Raw genomic sequence first — 17,509 nt, 5'->3', positions numbered from 1 at the left:
AGTAAAAAAATTACGTAATATCTGGGTGTGCGGAGGGCGTGTTACTTTCGTATGTGCTAATGTAGTACGTGTTTTCTAACTCGCTAAGGTAATATTTGAGATGGCCAAAGATGGAAGTACATTAAGGTCTTACCACACCTGGGATAATAAATATTTTCTAATAAGGCTTTGCCTCTTTCAGCCTATAGTCCAAATACCGTTCGACAGATTTCTCAATTGTTTTTATTTATTAATAGTACTATTTATATAATAGTAAAATGTGCACAATATTTAAATCAATTCATTCCATGTACACGACTCGATCTATTATAAATTTGTTCTACAAATTCCACAGAAGTATTGGTTTTATGGTAGTATCTTGAGAACGGCTTAGCACATCAATTACCAGTGGCTTGCTTAACGAATTAGGCCTAATATGACTTTAAGTTTAGCAGATATCGCTAAATGCAAGGTTACTTTTTTATGTTATTTGTCTGAGGATAGCATTTTCTCTCATAGTCAGTATGACGTTTATGTTGCTCTTTGTTGTATCATTCCACGAATCCATTTTTTCCTGCAAGTTTTTTTTTATTAAAAGTGTCATAGGATAATACATCCTTTTCAATCGTAAAATATAATCAATAATAACACTTTATTGGGATACAAATTGTCATTGAAAATGTAGATTCTGTGTTTACGTTAAATGATATTCTGCCAACCTTGGAAGAGGTGTAGTTTAAGATTAAAAAAGTTTGACACTGATACATTTACCCCTTTTGAGACAGGTATCGTCTAATAATGCCGGAAGGGAATGCGCTTGGTTCGCCTAATTCCAATGGAACTTGGAATGGATTCGCAGGATTGATCACTAACGAAGTAGGGATGAATTATGTTTTGAACTTTAACCTTCACTGACAACTAGTGAACTCCTACCAATGCGCGAATATTTAAAACTTAAGAACTTAAATTGTTTCATCGATCCGTTCTTGAATCAGACTATAAAGGCTGGTTTTCACCGACCAAAACTTCACGGATACGAAAATCCACTTTTGCATAATTTTGACGCGCGGAAAATCCCTAAAAAAACGCATTTACCAAAAAATTACAAATTACATGGAGGCCGAGGCTTATTTTTCATGTTCAAAATTTCATTAATAGCAACCCATAGAGTTTCTCTTACACTTGGTACATACATTTGACTGTACTAAAGGCATTACACGTGATTCCCTGCTCTTAGCAATGTTGAAATGATTTCTAGTAATCCGTAATCCTATGAAAAACATTAACATGTACAAAAATGGGCCAAGCCTCACTTCGTGCCCTCTCCGCCGTAAAACGTTCTGAGATCCCATGTAGAGCCAAGTCTGCCTTTTGTTCTCATTCAATCGCCAATTGAACAATTATGTTATAAATTAAGTCCTTTTCCTAATTAATAACCAATATTCTTTGACTCTATCATTATTATACATCTTTGTTCGTATCAAAAATATCGTGACTTGGCAATCGCAGATAAGTAATATTAAAAGGAAGTCGAGGGGATATTCACTAAATCGTTGCCGATTTTAAAATAATCGAAGGGATATTCACTAAATCGTTTATGGTCGAGGGGATATGTACAAGTTTATAAGATGAGTCATGCACAACCCTACGTACAAATTATATGGTGAGTTATGCATAAGCCTATTTACAAGTTTATAAGGCGAGTTATGCATAACCTTATGTACACCTGCGCTTGCCAAGTCACGATATTTTTGATACGAACAAAGATGTATAATAATGATAGAGTCAAAGAATATTGGTTATTAATTAGGAAAAGGACTTAATTTATAACATAATTGTTCAATTGGCGATTGAATGAGAACAAAAGGCAGACTTGGCTCTACATGGGATCTCAGAACGTTTTACGGCGGAGAGGGCACGAAGTGAGGCTTGGCCCATTTTTGTACATGTTAATGTTTTTCATAGGATCTCACTTCTTTTTGTAGACCCTCTCGTTATACTTCGGTAGTTATATTAAAACAAGACCCTCTCGTGGTACTTCGTTTGCCATTTTATTGGAAACGTTTGTCCATATTTACGTTGAATTACCCTTTTCGACCCGCAGAGAATATGCAATAAAGATTGTACGCGATATCCTAATAAAAGAAAGTAGCATCAGTTACGGCACATTTCTTTTAAACTACTACTCCTATTAGCTTTAATATATATTTAACTTTCGGTTAACTTTGGACCATTACGTCCTTTCATCAAGAACACACACTATTTCTGTTGAACAGACGGCAGCGCCATCTAGTTTTAAAATAAAGAACTAAAGAACAATTTTATGAAAATTTCGGGATGTTTTAATTTTTCTGTGCTTTATAAAATAAATGAAAACTAAATCCTGAATTTTAAGTTTCTATCTCCTCTAGAAGTACCTTAGAATTTTGATGATCGGTGAGTGAGTGAGTGAGTGACAAAATAAGGTAAATTTCACCTGCGATATTTCGAAAAGTATATAGGGTAGGAACTTGAAATTTGGAAACTATAGCTACGATTGACAGTCCTCGCGGCAAGCAAAATTTCAGGCTTTTACCTGTACCCATCACGAAGTTACAGTGGGCTTAAAAGTGTCACGAGTTGCTTCGAGAAAAGGATGTCAGTGCTCGACTTGGCTGGGAGCACTGCCGTGCTCCCAGATCGGTGATTATCCTCTGGTTGGACCTCAAAACTTGAGAAGCCTAGTTTATAGATTTTCTGTTTTTTTTTTAAATTCTACTCAAACCCTTAGACTAGTTGATTTCCTACTACTATATGTGGTTTGGTCACAGGTGTTCGCATTGATTTTATCCTGTAAGGGGACAAAAGAGGGGAAAAGTTTAATCTTTAGTTTTAAATATGAAACATTTTCCCTCATCGCTTGATGGCACGAAAAAGTAAAAACGCCGCCGATTACGGATTTTCCTGCACCTACGGCCAGTGAAAACCAGTCTTCAACTAAATTCAAACATAGTGTGTGGAGAAAACGGAGAACAGTAGCACAATAAATGTCACCAGCCCTTTTATTAGCATTAAAATATTACTTCCTTTTTCAATCTAACACATAGGAAGTTGACTTTTCTGGAATTCATGCGGGAGTTCGATACGATTTATTCAAGTTGCTAAAATATTCACCAAGTTGCCGGCAATTCAAGATGTCATTTCTTACAAGAGAAAATACGAACAGTCAGGAGAAGACCAGCAGCTTTTTATTTGATCCTTTACAAAACTCTGTTTGTTTCGTTCAAATTAGAACTGCTAAGTGTTATTAAGTGAAATTTTACGAACTTCGACAATTACGCAATTGAGAAATTTTACTTAACAAAATTGTTAATAACAAATTCCTAAGTCACAACTATATTAATTCTAGTTATGGATGTTTTTGGGAATATTTGTCTTGACAATCCCTTTCATGTTCCACGTGATTCAACGCAATTTGAACCGGAATACTAATAGCCTAGGACTATTCTTTTGGAAATTAATGGCATATGTAATGGGCAATGAACAAACCGGTATGAGCTAAATCATAAGTTCATAAGATATGTTCCATAAGTTTATCACTGGCTAAGGAGAGCTTTTCTTGAAGTGACATATAGGTGAATCATTATGTATTCTCTTAAAGCGACGCCTGGTGAGGCACTGTCAATGTCTTAGTACAGATTAAAAATGAAAATTGATAGCAAAACCGAGAGTAGTCAATTCTCGCTTGTCGTTCTCGAACTAGCTCTCAGTAAGTCTCTAGAATTAAAAAGTATAAATAGCGTCATACTTAAGGAAAATATCTTATAAAATTATGGTGCGATACATGTTTTGTAATAAAAACCGTATGTAAAGTAAATGACGGAATTATTTTATCACAGGTATACTGAAGCATAGTCTATTTGGCTGTACTGTTTTTTCTTTCATTATTTTCATTGGATGCACGCTTAAAATTTACGGATCTATATTATCGGCCAGTATTAGCACCAAAGGATCAATCGATTCAATAAACACTGTTGAAGAGCTGGTTGGAGCAATTCGTAATAAAAACCTAACAGTTGGAACTTACGCACATTACACAAAATCATTAGTAACTTATTTAAAGGCAAGGAACCAACTTAAAAATGTTTTAAAAACTCAATCTTAATCATTATTTCTTTATAGAAATCTAGTAACAGTGAGACCAAATTTCTGGCAAATTATTTAGAGCAAAATGAACATACTGGTGAAAATAACTTTTTCGAAGCGTGGAAAAAGATGCAAAATTCTAAATTTGCTTATATAGCGATACCGGAATATTTTTTGAAGAGCTTGAAAGAACACGGTGTTGATGAAAATTTTATGAAAGAAGTTCATATTCCTGAAGAACCCCTATTTAGTCAAAACCTAGCCGTGGCTTACGCCAAGTCTTTCAAATACAGCTATTTTATCAGCGAAACGTAAGTAAATAATGCCTAGAAAATAAATATCATAAACCAAGTTTTCCATTTTTAAGTTACGTCTAATATGAGAAGATTTTTTTATCGTTGGAGTTTACTCTATTATGCCATCCTTTATTCTAAAACCGTTGCTTTAACATTGTTCTAAGTTCCCATTGGATAGTTGAATTAATTAAAAACCTAACTTTCATTTTCTATTCAAAAAGTATATCACGAATGATAGCATCTGGAATTATGCAAAAATTGACCAAACATTTGGATTTCAAAACTATGCAAGAAAAGGGACCAAACAAGATAAATTACATTGATATGCTCGACATGGATGCTGTATTTGTTTCTCTTTTAATTACGTACGGTTTCGCACTATTCGTTTTCTTTGCTGAAATTGCACACTTTAATTATAAATAATTCCCCGATCTGTTAATGTACTGATTAATAATATGAACGAATTTTCGAAAGAAAAAACCTTTGCGATATACCATCAAGATTAATGGCCATGAGTATAGAAAACATTTTTGTTATAGCTGTGATGTGTAAAATTTTCATTTTAAAATATAGCTGTAATGCGTAAAAAATCCATTTTAAAATTTAGCTGTAATGTGTAAAAAATCCATTTTAAAATTTAGCAGTAATGTGTAAAAAACCTACTTGAGAATTTAGCTGTAATGTGTAAAGTATCCATTTTAAAATTTAGCTGTAATGAGTAAAGTATCCATTTTAAAATTTAACTGTAATGTGAAAAATATCCATTTTAGAATTTAACTGTAATGTGAAAAATATCCATTTTAGAATTTAACAGTAATGTGTTTATATTTCCGTACTAAATCGATTACAACCACCTTAACCTTTACACCGCTAAAACTGTGTACTTTTATACCGTCATTAATTTCACGGTTAGGTGCACCTTTCATTAAATTTCTGGTATATTTTTCTGCTCTGCGCTCCTAACCCCCATGCATTACCAAGTATAATAACCGCGCTTTAACGATTTCTCTAAAAGAAACCTTATTTCGATTGAAGCCATGTGAACACTTCCGGTGTGGTTGTAAGCAAATTTCTGATTTTTTTAATTTTACACGAAATGTTTTCCGGTAAAATTTTAGATTATTTGAGATGTAAAATTCCTCATACATTAATTTAAAAAAAACTATGGTCCTTTAAAAAAAGCCTCATTCAGATATTTCATACGGATGGACCCAAAGACTATTTATTGTTTAATGTCTGCAATTCAGGCCACTTTTTAAAGTTTACTGTATCATAAAACACAACCTTGTACAACGCCAGATAGCTTTTAAATTCTACGTGTTGACTATAGAACTTATACAAAGTTTTTTTGTAATTTAATTTTATAAGTGCTCGAGCTATCTTGATTGTGGCTTTAAATTTTAGTCATTTAAAATTAATTAAATGAACTAAAACAATATGGTCAACTCTGACCTCAATAAAGCCACGTCTTTCCTCCCAATTGGGAAGTTCTCTCGGCCAGTCAAAAGAAATAACAATAAGAAAGACATCGCTAGCGATAAGGCGAAGAAAAATCTTGAATTAACTTTGAAGAAATCGAGAAAATTCAGGTATTGAAAAATTCCACATATTAAACTAAGTCGCTCTACCAGTTCTCAAACCAATCAGATATCTTAATACAATAGTATTAATAAAATAATATAATAATATGGGAAAGAACTAACTAATAGCGTATCGCATACGGCATAACGTTGGTAAAAAGGGGTAAATTTAACTGTAAATTGACTTTCCGCTCTAATTCTAAAGCGCCTGTAATGGAACTCAAGCGTGTAGTTTACGAATAAAGCGTAGGCTCAGAAAATCACACACTTAGAATAGAATAATACTTGATTTACTCAGAACCTCACAAGTAAGACCCGTGAAAATGCCTGCGTTGGAAAATTTTACATTTTCCGTGGGCGTAAGAAACGTAAGTTTTACTTTCATCGAATATAGTCCTTTTTATTAAATTATAGCTCTAAACTTACGTTTACAGAATTCTGACTTCATAATGGATAGACTGGAAGATGGAACTTTGGTTCCAGGATCCGGTTATCAAAGCAATATATTCAAATTATTATCATCGGTTCTTGGTTTCAAGTAAGTTGGTTTCTTTCTTCTAAAAATAAAGAAAACTCTTAACCCATGATAATACGAATTAATTTGACTTTATAATGGGAAGATGTCTCTAAATGTGAAGTTCCTCATGTATGTCATATGACTGGGCTAGTACATAACATTGTCAGTCCGGCGTTCTTATTATTCTTTGTGTTATCTGTTTTTCCTGCTATGGTTTGTTACTAAAAGTGTCATAGTATAAAATGTCGTTTTCAATCGTAAATTATAGTCAATATTAACACTTTAGTGGGGTATGCAATCGTAATTGAAAATGTAGATTCTGAGTTTATGTTAAATGATATTCTGCTTTTCCGGTACAAGCCAACCTTGGATGAGGTGTAGTTTAAGAGAGAGAGAGAAAAAGTTTGACACTGATACATTTAATCTTCTGAGATTGGATTATACCATAGGTATCGTCTAATAATGCCGGAAGGAAATGCGATGGGTTCACCTAATTCCAATGGAACTTGGAATGGATTCGAGGGACTGATCACTAACGAAGTTGGAATGAACTATATTTTGAACTTTAACCTTCAATGACAGCAAGTGAACTCTTACCAATGCGCGAATATTTTAAAATTAAGAACCAAGATTTTTTACCGATCCGTTCTTGAATCAGACTCTAAAGGCTGGTTTTCATCAACCAAATTTTCACGTACTCGTAAGAACAATTATTTCGCGGAAAATCCCTAAAAAAGGCAAACCGTTTTTACTGGAACTTTTAATAAGAGAAAGGGCCAGGGGATCGTGGAGACCAAGGCTTACCTTTTATGTTTAAAATTCCACTGATACCAACCCAGAGTTTCTAGTACACTTTGGACATTTGACTGTACTAAAGAGATTACGCGTAATATTTAAATTCCCATCCCTCGGCAAAGTTAAAATGATTCCTAGTAATCCGTAATCGATGATTATCCTCTTTTTGGAGTTCCACACTTGACAAGCCTAATTTATAGATTTGCTGTTTTTAAAAATTCTACTCTAACCCTGCATCTGGTTGATTTCCTACTACTATATATGGTTTGGCCATATCCAGTAATGGGATGAAAGAAGGGTAAAATGGGGTCTTTACTTTCAAATATGAAAATTTTTCGCTCATCGATAGATGGCGTGAAAAAGTAAAAACGCCGCGGATTACGGATTTTCCTGAGTCTTGGGCAAGTGAAAACCAGCCTTTAACTAAATTCAAACATAGTGTGTAGAGAAAATGGTGAAAAGTTGCGCAATAAATGTCACTAACCCTTTTATTAGCATTAAAATATTACTTCCCTCTTCAATCTAACATATAGGAAGTAGACTTTTCTGGAATTCATACGGGAGTTCGATACGATTTATTCAAGTTGCTAAAATATTCACCAAGTCGCCGGCAATTAAAAATGTCATTTCTTACAAGAGAAAATGCGAACGTTCAGGAGAAGACCAGCAGCTTCTTATTTGATCCTTTACAAAACTCTGTAAGTTTCGTTCAAATTAGAACTGAAGTGTTATTAAATAAAACCTTTCAATGACACATTCACAAATTCCTAAATCACATCTATGTTAATACTAGTTATGGATGTTTTTGGGAATATTCGTCTTGACAATCCCTTTCATGTTCCACGTGATTCAACGCAATTTGAACCGGAATACTACTAGCCTAGGACTCTTGTATTGGAAATTAATGACATTCGTAATGGGCTATGGACAAATCGGTTTGAGTTAAATCAAGAGTTCAAATGATATGTTCCATAAGTTTGTCACTGGTTACCGAGAGCTTGTCATGAAGTGACATAGGTGAAAGGTGATGTATTCCCTTAAAGCCACGCCTGGTGAGGCGCTGTCAAATGATTAGTACAGACTAAATTGGAAGACGGACTGCGAAACCGAGTGTAGTAAATTCTCGTGTCGTTCTCGAACAAGCTCTCAGAATGTCCCTAGAATTAAGAAGTATAAGTAGCGTCATACTTAAGGAACATAACTTATAAACATATGGTTAAATCTAATATAAACCATTCAACTATACATGCCTATATGTAAAGTAAATGACGGAGTTCTTTTTTTCACAGGTATACTGAAGCAAAACCTATTTGGCTGGACAATTTTTTCTTTCATTTTATTCATTGGCTGCACGCTTAAAATTTACGGATCTATATTATCGGCCAGTATTAACACCAAAGGATCAATCAATGCGATAAACACTGTTGAAGAGCTGGTTGGAGCAATTCGTAATAAAAACCTAACTGTTGGAACTTACACATATTACACAAAATTATTAGTAAATGATTTAAAGGCAAGGAACCAAATTAAAAATATTTTAAAAACTTAATCTTTATCATTAATTCATTGCAGAAATCTAGTAGGAGTGACATACAATTTTTAGCAAATTATTTAGAACAAAATGAACATACTGGTGTAAAGGACGCTTTGGAAGCGTGGGAAACTATGCAAAATTCCAACTTTGCTTTTATATCAGCACCAGGACATTTTTCGAGGAATTTGAAAAAATATGGTGTTGAGGAATATTTTATGAAAAAAATTCATATTCCAAAAGAGACCCTATTTAAGCAAGACCTAGCCATGGTTTACGCAAAGTCATTCAATTATGGTGATCATATCAGCAAAACGTAAGTAAATAATGCCTAGAAATTAAATACCATTATCCAATAATAGTTTTCCATATTTAAGTTACATATAATGTGAGATTTTTTTTCATCTTTACTTTAACATTGCCCAGTTGGATAGTTGAATTAATTGAAAACCTAACTCTCATTTTCTATACGAAAAGTTTATCGCGAATGATAGCATCTGGAATTATGCAAAAATTGACCAAACATTTGGATTTCAAAACTATGCAAGAAAAGGGACCCAAGAAGATATATTACATTGATATGCTCGACATGGATGCTGTATTTGTTTCTCTTTTAATTACGTACGGTTTCGCACTGTGCCTTCTCTTTGCAGAAATTGTACACTTTTACTATAAATAATTCACCGATCAGTTAGTGTACTGATTAATAATATGAACAAATGTTCGAAAAACCTTTGCGATATACCATCAAGATTGATGGGCATGAGTATATAAAACATTTTTGTTATAGCTGTAATGTGTAAAAAATCCATTTTAAAATTTAGCTGTGATGTGTGAAAACCTATTTTAGAATTTAGCTGTAATGTGTGAAAAACCTATTTGAGAATTTAGCTGTAATGTGTAAAAAACCTATTTGAGAATTTAGCTGTAATGTGTAAAAAACCTATTTGAGAATTTAGCTGTAATGTGTAAAAAACCTATTTGAGAATTTAGCTGTAATGTGTAAAATTACCATTTTAGAATTTAGCTGTAATGTGTAAAGTATCCATTTTAAAATTTAGCTGTAATGTGTAAAGTATCTATTTTAGAATTTAGCTGTAATGTGTAAAATATCCATTTTAGGATTTAGCTGAAATAAGTAAAATATCCATCATATGTACATTAACCAGGGATAGATTTAATTTTAGAAGTAGGAATGGAGAACGGTTAGTATTTACTTCAGTCCGACTCGTAGTCCAGTATAGAGCCCCTCCCTCCAACACGCAACGAAAAGTTTAAATTATCTTATTGGCTCACTTAAACTACGTTTTGATGTCGTTGCTGACGGGGACGTCGAAAAATACGTAATTCCTTTTTACCTGTGTCGCTATGACCCGCCTCTTCTTTCATACCCCTCCGTCCCGTGGAAGGGGGTCCGCGACTTTGACACGCGTCCTAATTACTCAGTTCTCCATTCCTAAATCAAAAATAAAATCTATCCTAGAACATTGTTTATATAGTTTGCTAGGAACTAAAACATTAATAATAATAGCTCATTTGTTACTTAAGTATATACTGGAAATGTTCTTAATTATTCACTTGTATTGATTTTCCAACAAACGCAACTTCACATTTTTGCGCTCAACTAACTAGGAAAACATTCTAAATTATGAAGGATTTCTACGTAGCACGCGTTACCACGAATCGTTAAACCGAAATGCAACTCATTTTTAAGTATTTTCTGATATTAAGTGCAAAATTTTCGCGCTCAGACAACTCTGTTCTCCATTCCTACTTCTAAAACTAAATCTATCCCCGCTTTAACATTTTTCTGAGTTTCTATTGGATAGATGAATTAATTGTTAACCTAACTCTCATTTTGTTCACGAAAAGATTGTCACGAATTATGCAAAAAATTACCAAACATTTGGATTTAAAAAATATGCTAGTAAAGGGACCCTAGAAGATATATTACATTGATATGCTCGACATGGATTCTGTATGTGTTTCTCTTTTAATTACGTACGTTTTCGCACTATTCGTTTTCTTTGCTTAAATTGCACACTTTTATTATAAATAATCAGTTCATATTATTTATCAGTGTACTGATAAATAATATGAACAAAAATTCAACAAAACCTTTGCAATTTACAATAAAGATTGATGGCCATGAGTATAGAAAAATTGTTATAGCTGTAATGTGTAAAATATCCACTTTAAAATTTAGCTGCAATGTGTAAAATATCCATTTTAGAATTTTGCTGCAATGTGTAAAATATCCATTTTTGAATTTAGCTGTAGTGTGTAAAATATCCATTTTAAAATTTAGCTGCAATGTGTAAAATATCCATTTTTGAATTTAGTTGTAATGTGTAAAATATCCATTTTAGAATTTAGCTGTAGTGTGTAAAATATCCATTTTAAAATTTAGCTGCAATGTGTAAAATATCCATTTTAGAATTTTGCTGCAATGTGTAAAATATCCATTTTTGAATTTAGCTGTAGTGTGTAAAATATCCATTCTAAAATTTAGCTGCAATGTGTAAAATATCCATTTTAAAGTTTTGCTGAAATGTGTCAAATATTCATATTAGAGTTTAGGTGTAATGTGTAAAATATCAAATTTAGAAATTTGCTGTGATGTGTAAAATATCCATTTAGCTGTAACGTGTAAAATATCCATATCAGAGTTTTTGCTGAAATATGTAAAATATTCATTTTTGAATTTAGGTGTAACAGGAGCAGATGAAAATGTGTAAAATATCCATTTTAGAGTTTTGTTGTAATTTGTTAAGTACCCATTCCTATTCATTATTTCAATGAAATATTTCGCTATTAAAAGAAAAGTTCAGGTAATATAACATTATACCTTAAAAGAAACTCCTTTCTCTAAAAGTAAAAATGTGAAGAAAATGAATAAATTAGCTCTTATTGCAAAATATTTAGCATTTAATTAGTCTTGTAAATGAGGACTACTGCACTGCCTTTGGTTTAGTGGGATCTAGGGCACTGGTTGAATTTTTACTAGGCTGAGAGGGGTAGGGCGTAAGGTAGGTTTGATTTAGCAGACGCCACTAAAGCAATGGCGGCGAAGTGGTAAAACTAATAAAATACTAATTATTTTGTAATAAGGGATAATTTTTCTTAGCATTTATCATTTATATTTAGAACAAGGCAGTTCTTTTAAGGCTTAATCTTATGATATCTGAACTGTTCCCTTAAATACAGTTGTTAGGGGAAGAAAATTGCGTGTTAAGCCGAAGTTAAGGGTCGATTTATATTCCAGGCTATTGTTATATAAGCAGTTTATAGTACTTTTACCCAGTTTTGTAATTTTCTTCAAATTCTCGTGCGATCTTGAATAGCTATTTGGCTGTAGATTGTAGTCATTTAAAAATAAATAAAAAAACAATATGGTCAATTCTCACCTCAATAAAGCCACGTAGTCTCTCAGTCAGGCTAAGTGAAAAATTAATAATAACAATAAGAAAGACTTCGTTAGCGATAACGAGAAGAAAAATCTCGAATTAATTTTGAAGAATTAGAGAAATGAAATATTAAACACATTAAAATTAAATGACTTTACCAGTTTGGAAATTAATCAGTTATCTTAATATAACAACACCTTCATCTAGGTGAAAGAAGGAACTAAAAACGTATCGCATACGATGTAGAGTGGCTAAAAATGGTAAATTTGATTGTAAATTCTAGCTCGCGTGTAATGGAATTCAAGCGTGTATTTTGCGATTAAAGCGCAGGCTCGCTAAAAAATGCACTCAAAATAGATTAAAACCAGAATTTACTTAGAACTTCACGAATATAAGAGCAGTGAAAATGCCGTCGTTGGAAAATTTTACATTTTCTGTGGCCGTAAGAAACGTACGTACGTTTTACTTTAATCGAATATAGGGTTGGAACTGGTAATTGTGAACACTTTTTACAAATCTTTGAATAACTTCCGTGGCGCTAACGTTAGACACCTGAAACTTTCAGGACATAAAATATGATTTTTTAGACACAATTCGCTATGTTTTCAGCTTTTTAACTCTTCTAAATTTTGCACAATGTCCTATTTCCAAAACCCCTTAGAGGACCCCAAATGTGAACAATCGCTGGTAAATGTAAACACCCTGACCCTAAATAGTGAACACGGGACCCAAATGTGAACACCAATGCTAATCAAATGGGAGGAATAAAAAAGGCCCTATGAAAGAAGCTACCAATACGTAGAGCCTAAATTCATGCACCTAGATTAAAGTTTACGCAGATTTGATAAGTGAGAGGATAATATAGTTAAAAACAATACCTGAGTCCAAATGCTCAATAATTTGTTGAGAAGTCCCATTTTATTCAGCCCCTAGCATAACAGCTGACTCGTTTCCCACTTTGACTAAAATAGCTCAAAAAAGGATTCTAATTAACCTTGAAACGTTGTGTTCACATTTACAATTTTTACTTGGTTTTTTCCAACTCTATTTTTAAATCGAATTCCGAATCGAAACCAGAGATTTTAATGTCGAATTTATAGCAAAAAACGTGATCTATCTAATGATTAAAGGTTTATTATCGTGGGATTATTGTAACTCTTGCTAAAGATAATCCTCGATGGTATTGTATTAAGCTCACCTAAAATTGGCATCAACTTAAGTTGATTAGTCCGAGTTGTTGTGTATATATAAGTCCGTATCTTTCATCCACGTATTCCTAAAGTATTCGGACCATTTTTATCGTAATCCTCGATATTCAATCTACAAATTGAGCCCCTTTAAAAGGAATTTGAGCCGCCCAAAAATTAGTTACAAAATTTTAAAGAAAAAGTGTTCCCAATTAGAATCGTTCACATTTACCAGTACCAACCCTTGTTATTTTTAAACTAAATCTCTAAATGTTATTTTACAGAGTTCCTACTTCCTAGTTGATAGACTGGAAGATGGGACTCTGGTTCCACGATCGGGTTACCTAAGGATTATACTCGAAATATTGTCATCTGTTCATGGTTTCAAGTAAATTGATTTCTTGCTTCTTAAAATAAAGGCCCGTAAAATTATAATAAGTTCTTGGATTCTAAAAATTCTTTTAATCTAGAAGGCTTGCTTCTTTTAGGCTGTAGACCGAATACCGTTCGATAGATTTCTCAATTTGTTTTACCAGGGATAGATTTAATTTTAGAAGTAGGAATGGAGAACATAGTAATCTGGGGAGGCGTCAAAGTCCCGGACCGCTTTCCACGGGACGGAGGGGTATGAAAGAAGAGGCGGGTCAGAGGTACAAAGGAAAGCGTATTTTTTGCCGTCCCGGTCAGCAACGTCATCAAAACGTACTTTAAGTGAGCCAATAAGATCATTTAAAATTTTCGTTACGTGTGGGCTATACTAACCTTTCTCCATTCCTACTTCTAAAATTAAATCTATCCCTGGTTTTACATATGCAGTATATTTAAATAAATGCATTCCTAGTACACGACATGTACATTTATTCTTCAAATTCCACAGAAATATTTGTTTATGGCAGAATATTGAAAAACGGCTTAATACATTAATTATTGGGCAATTTTATTATATTTAGCTGATTAAATGGCAACTCTTAAAGCAAGATGATAAGAATTAATGTGGCTTTATTCGGATACACTTTGTCATTGAAAATGTAGATTCTATGTTTATGGTAAATGATATTCTGCTTACGGTGCTTTTGGCACCTTAGAAGAGGTGTAGTTTAAGACAGAATAAAAGGTTTGACACTGATACATTTTCTCCTTCTGAGACTGGATTATACCACAGGTATCGCCTAGTAATGCCGGAAGGAAATGCGCTTGGTTCACCTAATTCCAATGGAACTTGGAATGGATACGCTGGATTGATCACCAACAAAGTAGGAATGAACTAAATTTTACACTTTAACCTTCACTGACAACAAGTGAGCTCTTACCAATGCGGTAATATTTCAAAATTATTAAGAAGTAAGATATTGTTATCGACCCGTTCTTGAATCAGACTCTAAAGGCTGGTTTTAACCGACCAAAACTTCAGGGATTATCCACTCTTTTAATTGCATTATGATATAACTTCCGTCTTCAATCTAACATATAGGAAGTAGACCTTTCTGGAAGTTTTTTGGGAGTTCGGTACGATTTATTCAAGTTGGTAAAATATTCAACATATTGCCGGCAAATCAAACTGTCCTATCTTACAAGAGAAACTGCGAACGTTCAAGAGAAGACCAGCAGCTTTTTATTTGATCCTTTACAAAACTCGGTTTGTTTCGTTCAAATTAGAAATGATAAACAACAGTGTTGTTAAGTAAAAAGCTTGTCAATCGCATTATTCGCTAATTACACTACTGTGAAGTTTTACTTAACAACAATGTTAATTACAAGGCAAAAGCAGGGATAGATTTAATTTTAGAAGTAGGAATGGAGAACGGTTAGTATTTACTTCAGTCCGACTATTAGCCCAGTATACAGCCCCTCCCTGCAGCACGTAACGAAAAGTTTAAATTATCTTATTGGCTCATTTAAACTACGTTTCGATGACGTTGCTGACGGGGACAGCGAAAAATGGGTAATTCCTTTTTACCTCTGTCGCTATGATCCGCCTCTTCTTTCATACCCCTCCATTCCGGGGAAGGGGGTCTGGGACTTTGACGCTTTCTCCATAGAAAATTTTCTATGCTTGCTCAGACTACTCTGTGCTCAATTCCTACTTCTAAAATTAAATCTATACCTGGCAAAAGGCAACATTTACAAGTTCCTAAATCACAACTATATTAACTCTAGTTATGGATGTTTTTGGGAATATTCTTTTTGACTTTCCCGTTCATGTTGCACCTGATTCAACACAATAGCAACCGGAATACTCCAAGCCTAGGACTCTTGTACTGGAAATTAATTGCATTTGTAATGTGCATTGGACAAACCTGTACGAGCTAAATCATAAGTGCATAAGACATGTTCCATAAGTTTGTCACTGATTACTAAGAGCTTGCCATGAAGTGACTTAGGTGAAACGTTATGTATTCTGGTAAAGCTACCCCTGATGAGGCACTGTCAAAGGCTCAGTACAGAATAAATAGGAAGATGGACTATAGGAAAATCTCGCGTCGTTTTCGTACTATCTCTCAGTACGTGTTTAGCACACTCCTGGAACATATCTTATAAACTTACCATTGAACTTACATTTGTAAAGTGATTGTAGAAAGGTTTTTTTAACAGGTACACTGAAACATAACTTATTTGGATGGTCTATTTTGTCCTTCATTATATTCATTGGATGTACTCTTAAAATTTACGGATCTATATTATCGGCCAGTATCAACACCAAAGGATCAATCAATGCGATAAACACTGTTGAAGAGCTGGTTGAAGCAATTCGTAATAAAAACTTAACTATTGGAACTTACTCATTTTACACAAAATTATTAGTAAATGATTTAAAGGCAAGAAACCAAATTAAAAATATTTTAAAAACTTAATCTTAATCATTAATTCATTACAGAACTCTAGTAGGAGTGACATCAAATTTTTGGCAAATTATTTAGAACAAAATGAACATACCGGTGTAAAGGACGTTTTGGAAGCGTGGCAAATTATGCAAAATTCCAACTTTGCCTTAATTTCGACACCGGAATATTTTTCGATGAAATTGAGAGAATACGGTGTTGAGGAATATTTTATGAAAAAAGTTCATATTCCTAAAGAGTCCCTATTTATTCAAAACGAGGCCGTGGCTTACGCAAAGTCTTTCAAATATGGCGATTTTATCAGCGAAACGTAAGCAAATAATGCCTAAAAAATAAACACCATAATCCAAGAATAGTTTTCCATTTTAAAATTACATCTAATGTGAAATTATTTTTTTCTCTCATTGGAGTTAACTCTGTTATGCCAAGTGACACTTTTGGGGTAAACCACAAAACTGTCACTTCCACATAGGTCTAGGTTTCTTTCTTATAGTTGAATTAATTGAACACCAATCTTTCGTTTCCAATTCGAAAAGTGTGTCTCGAATGATAGCATCTGGAATTATGCAAAAATTGACTACACATTTGAATTCCAAAACTGTGCAAGTAAAGGCACCCAAGAAGATATATTACATTGATATGCTCGACATGGATGCTGTATTTGTTTCTCTTTTAATTACGTACAGTTTCGCACTGTGCATTCTCTTTGCAGAAATTGTATACTTTTACTATTAATAATTCAACGATGTGTTAATGTACTGATTAATAATATGGACAAAAGCTCGACCAAAACTTTGCAATATACCATCAAGATTGATGGCACTGAGTATAGAAAAAAAGACTTGTTTTTTTTTGGTTTTGTTTAGTTTGTAAAATATAAATTTCAGTATTTAGCTCTAATGTGTCAAATATCCATTATAGAATTTAGTCGTAATGTGTAAAATGTTTATTATAGAATTTGGCTGTAATGTGTAAATTATCAACTTTATTGTGTAAAATATCCATTTTAGAATTTAGCCGTAATGTGTAAAAATCCATTTTAGAATTTAGTCGTAATGTGTAAAATGTTCATTATAGAATTTGGCTGTAATGTGTAAATTATCAACTTTATTGTGTAAAATATCATTTTAGAATTTAGCTGTAATGTGTATAATATTCATTTTAGAATTTAGCTGACATAATGTGTAAAATATTCATCTTAGAATTTAGCTGACTTAATGTGTAAAATATTCATTTTAGAATTTAGCTGACT

The 17,509-nt window shown here is 33.2% G+C and overlaps 1 protein-coding gene and 1 long non-coding RNA gene across 4 annotated transcripts; both read left to right on the top strand.

Moving 5' to 3' along the window:
• Positions 1-759: 759 nt before the first annotated feature.
• LOC149616161 (uncharacterized) lies at positions 760-4,414 on the top strand. The gene is made up of 3 exons (XR_016376074.1): positions 760-855; positions 3,066-3,509; positions 3,858-4,414. It is a non-coding gene; the product is annotated as an uncharacterized LOC149616161 (long non-coding RNA).
• A 9,948-nt stretch (positions 4,415-14,362) lies between these two features.
• LOC149616160 (uncharacterized) lies at positions 14,363-17,150 on the top strand. 3 transcript variants are annotated; one of them, XM_089856762.1, is made up of 6 exons: positions 14,363-14,463; positions 14,580-15,053; positions 15,575-15,716; positions 16,010-16,233; positions 16,293-16,567; positions 16,794-17,150. In XM_089856762.1, the coding sequence occupies exons 3-6, from the start codon at positions 15,581-15,583 to the stop codon at positions 16,990-16,992; spliced, it is 834 nt and encodes a 277-aa protein (XP_089712888.1). In that variant the 5' UTR covers positions 14,363-14,463; positions 14,580-15,053; positions 15,575-15,580; the 3' UTR covers positions 16,993-17,150. The 3 variants fall into 3 exon arrangements, with proteins under 3 accessions (XP_089712888.1, XP_089712889.1, XP_089712887.1); XM_089856763.1 differs by having other exon boundaries at positions 14,396-15,053; positions 15,643-15,716; XM_089856761.1 differs by having other exon boundaries at positions 14,398-15,053.
• Positions 17,151-17,509: the final 359 nt, after the last annotated feature.

Source organism: Phalangium opilio, unplaced genomic scaffold (assembly GCF_054372755.1).
Source record: "Phalangium opilio isolate 3A_F unplaced genomic scaffold, DU_Popi_V2 ptg000217l_1, whole genome shotgun sequence".
NCBI classification, from domain to species: domain Eukaryota; kingdom Metazoa; phylum Arthropoda; class Arachnida; order Opiliones; family Phalangiidae; genus Phalangium; species Phalangium opilio.
Note: the sequence above shows the minus strand (reverse complement) of the source record. Positions and strands in the feature narration are given on the sequence as shown.